Source organism: Orycteropus afer, unplaced genomic scaffold, assembly GCF_000298275.1.
Source record: "Orycteropus afer afer isolate SDZICR_OR568_19922 unplaced genomic scaffold, OryAfe1.0 scaffold00026, whole genome shotgun sequence".
Lineage (NCBI taxonomy): Eukaryota > Metazoa > Chordata > Mammalia > Tubulidentata > Orycteropodidae > Orycteropus > Orycteropus afer.
The window spans coordinates 6,949,478-6,953,048 of NW_006921613.1; the positions used below are offsets into that span (position 1 = coordinate 6,949,478).

The 3,571-nt window shown below is 43.9% G+C and overlaps 1 protein-coding gene across 1 annotated transcript in view; it reads right to left on the minus strand.

Moving 5' to 3' along the window:
* Window positions 1-3,571, minus strand: part of GLDN (gliomedin) — an 88,102-nt gene that overhangs the window by 13,011 nt on the left and 71,520 nt on the right. The window contains exon 5 of the mRNA XM_007935176.2: window positions 2,149-2,295. Within this exon, the coding sequence (XP_007933367.1) occupies window positions 2,149-2,295 (147 nt within the window). The remainder of the gene's footprint in view (window positions 1-2,148; window positions 2,296-3,571) is intronic.

Below are 3,571 nucleotides of genomic sequence, written 5' to 3' on the forward strand. Positions count from 1 at the left end.
TTGATTGCTAACCAGAAGGCTGGTGGTTCAAACCCACCAGCCACTCCTTGGAAGGAAGATGGGGCAATCTACTTCCATAGTGATACTGCCTCAGAAACCTAAAGAGGGATCGCTATGAGTCAGGTTCAGCTCGATGGCACATAGCAACAACAACGGAGATTGGGTTTCACAGGAGGGAAAAGGGCTCTCTCTAAGCTTCTGCCTTCCCAGAAGTAATGGTACTTTAGCACTTGTGTGCATGTTGTTGTGTGTAATCCTACACATCTGTCTGCAGCCATTCCTCTAGCTTCAGGTGGCTAATGTGTGTGTTGGCCTTTGCAGGGGCCATTGGTTCTGGAGCTTCCATTAAGATATTACTTGGCTAAATTGTTCAATCCTTTGGTTCTACCCTCCTGTCCTGCACTGAGACTAGTGATCTGAGGTCTCTTTAGCTTCCTCTTTCCAGCCAGACCAGTCTCTCTAAAGTCAGCAGGTAGGGGACATATGGGCCAGACATCTGTAGGCCAGAGAGCAGACATTATCCAACCCTCCCACACCTTCTCTCCTCTCTGCCCAGTGAACACACTCAGCTCTGGTCTCTTGAATTGGTGTACACTCAGGGATGGTGCTTTTTGGAATGGTTTATTGTCACTCCTCACTTGTTCAGCAGAATAGGGGAATATGGTATTCTGGATGTGCAGATTTTCCATATAACTGAAGTACAACATGGTCTTATATTTTCAAAGTTTATTCATGTACACTATCCCATCAGAACATATTTTAAATTTTAGGGAATTTGCATAGCAACTTCCCCTTTTTAGGAAACAAAGCATGCTGAACAAAATTTAATCCTTCCTTGATGCTTTGGTTTAACAGTGCCTGGGAAATTGTAGGTGCTCAATAAATGTTGAATGGATGGATGCATGATTGGATGGGTGAGTTATTTAGGGTCATTATTTTGAACATCTATCATTCAAACTACTTGAGGACATGTAATCATATCTTATTAATTTTCATATTTCCAGCTACTAGCACAGTTGCTGATTCATAAAAGCTATGCTCTATATTCAATAATGCTTATTGAATACATTAATAGGATAGTTGTTTTTATGACATAAACTATCTGCTAAGTACTGTGCTTTAAAAATTTTTCTGCTTCCTCTCCTCCCTTATTACAATCAGCCACTTCCCCTACTTTCCATCATGTGATTTCTGTGTGGCACTTGCTGCCCCTTAACCCTTTCCCCATAAAACCAAAAGACCAAACCTACTGCCGTGGAGTCAGTTCCAACTCATTGTGACCCTATAAGCCAGGGTTTCCAAAGCTGTGATCCTTACGGAAGCAGATTGCCACATCTTTCTCCCACAGAGCTATTGATGGGTTTGAACCATCAACCTTTTGGTTAATAGCCAAGCGCTTTAACCACTGCACCCACCAAGGCTCCTTTTAGGTGAGGGAATCACCTAAAACCACACCAAGCCCACTTATCAAGACTCTATGGGACAGAGTAAAACTGCCCCCACAGAGTTTCCAAGGCTGTAAATCTTTACAGAAGCAGACTGCCACATCTTTCTCCCATGGAGTGGCTGGTGGGTTCGAGACTGACCTTTTGGGTAGCAGCTGAATGCTTTAACCACTGTGCCACAAGAGTGTTCCTTCCCTCACAGACACCAAATATTTGCTTTAAACCAGAAGAAAGTCCAGAAGAAAGAAAATCAGCAACCAAATCTTGCCCCTAATTTTGTGTCAAAAGCTTAGGATACGGGCCTGAGAATGGCTCTCCCTTTGCCATGAAGAAAAGGCATGTCTTCTCTGCATTTCCTCCGAGGTACCTGAAGTTACTTACTTGTCCTGTTCTAGAATGTGCTGGATTTAAATGGATATTTGGAAACAGGAAGCTTCCTTCATCCTATTCCAACCCAAACATGATTTTTAGACCTGAATTATGTAAATGAATTATGCTTGGAGCCCAGATTTGGCCTTGCCCATACTGGAGTATACACAGTTTCATACTTTTTGAAAGCACAGAGTCAGAGTCCTACAGCATGCTGCAAAACAGGTCACGAAAGGCAAACAAGGAGATAAGACACACAGCAGCTCTTGGATTGAAAGCAGGTAGGTTTCGGGGTGCATGTGCCTCAAAGGCAGCCAGAGAATGAGCCTCTTACCTGCCAGGAGCACGTCGTTGGACACGTCCCCTTTGTCCCCCTTCTCGCCCTTCTGCCCCGGTGGGCCCTGGTTTCCCATCAAGCCCAGTTCACCAGAGTCACCCTTTTCTCCTTTTTCCCCTGGATTTCCTGGGGCTCCAGGTAGCCCTAAGAATAAATAGCATGTTATTCTGTTGTGCAAGAAATTTTGGAGAAAGATAATACTGTAATTTATACTTTTGAGATACAACAGCTTTAAAAAACCAAACATTTGCATCATTAAAGAATAGTATTCCTGAGTGGCTGTGCTGGGATATTTTTAGAGAGGTTTGACTGGTCCAACAGGTTGGAGAGAGGAGCAAACCCTCAGAGGGACAATCACAGCAATGGTAGACCGTAAGCAGGCCTAATCAGAAGGTTGGGTGTTACCACCTACACCATTTAGTTTATTTCTCTCAACAGATTGGGGTGGACAATGGGGCAGTTATCCTTACTCTCATTTTATAGAAGTTGAAACTAAGGCCTAGAGTGCTTATAAGTGATGCTACTAATTAAGGAGCAAAGATCCTCTGATCCCTTCTCCATTGTTCTTTCTGTGACACTCCAATTCAAAATACTTTTAATCAAAATAGCAAAGCATGTAAGATTGCTTTAGGAAAAGCATTAAACGAAGACAGTGGTAGTGTGAGCAAAACTGGGGTGAGATTTCTGCTTCTGCTCATGAGGACTCATCGCTACAGGAATTGCAGTCCTGCCACACACACACAGCCAGCAACAGGTCAAGATCTATGTTCACTATACAATTCTTGTGGTTCACACAGGGGATACTTCTTATTCCCATCAGTCAGTGTGGAGAGACTCATAAAATAATGGAATTTGGAGAGAGCCCTCAGAAAGCTCTTGTCCAAGTTAAAAAAAGAAAAAAAAGTTGTCAAGTCAACTCCGACTCATGGTGATCCAATGTGTGCCAGAGCAGCACTGTGCTCCATGGGGTTTTCAGTGGCTGATGTTTTGCAAGTAGATCAGCAGGCCTCTTACTTCTGAGGTGACTCTGGGTGGACTCGAATCACCAGCCCTTGTTAGCAGTCAAGCATGTTAACCTTTTGCGTCACCCATAGACTTGTCTTTGTTCAAAATAACCTAAGCCCACTGCTGTTGAGTCGATTCCAACTTACACAGCCTTTATAGGAATAGAACTGCCCATAGGGTTTCCGAGGCTATAAATCTACAAAAGTAGATTGCCACATCTTTCTTCTGTGGAGTTGCTAGTGAGTTAGAACAATCAAGCTTTCGGTTAGCAGCTCAGGGCTCGACTACTGTGCTACCAAGGCTCCCCCCCACACACCTTGTCTTTGTTGTTGTTGTTGTTGTTGTTATGTGCCGTCAAGTCGGCCCCGACTCATAGCGACCCCTCCTTGGGTTTCCGAGGCAGTATCACTACGGA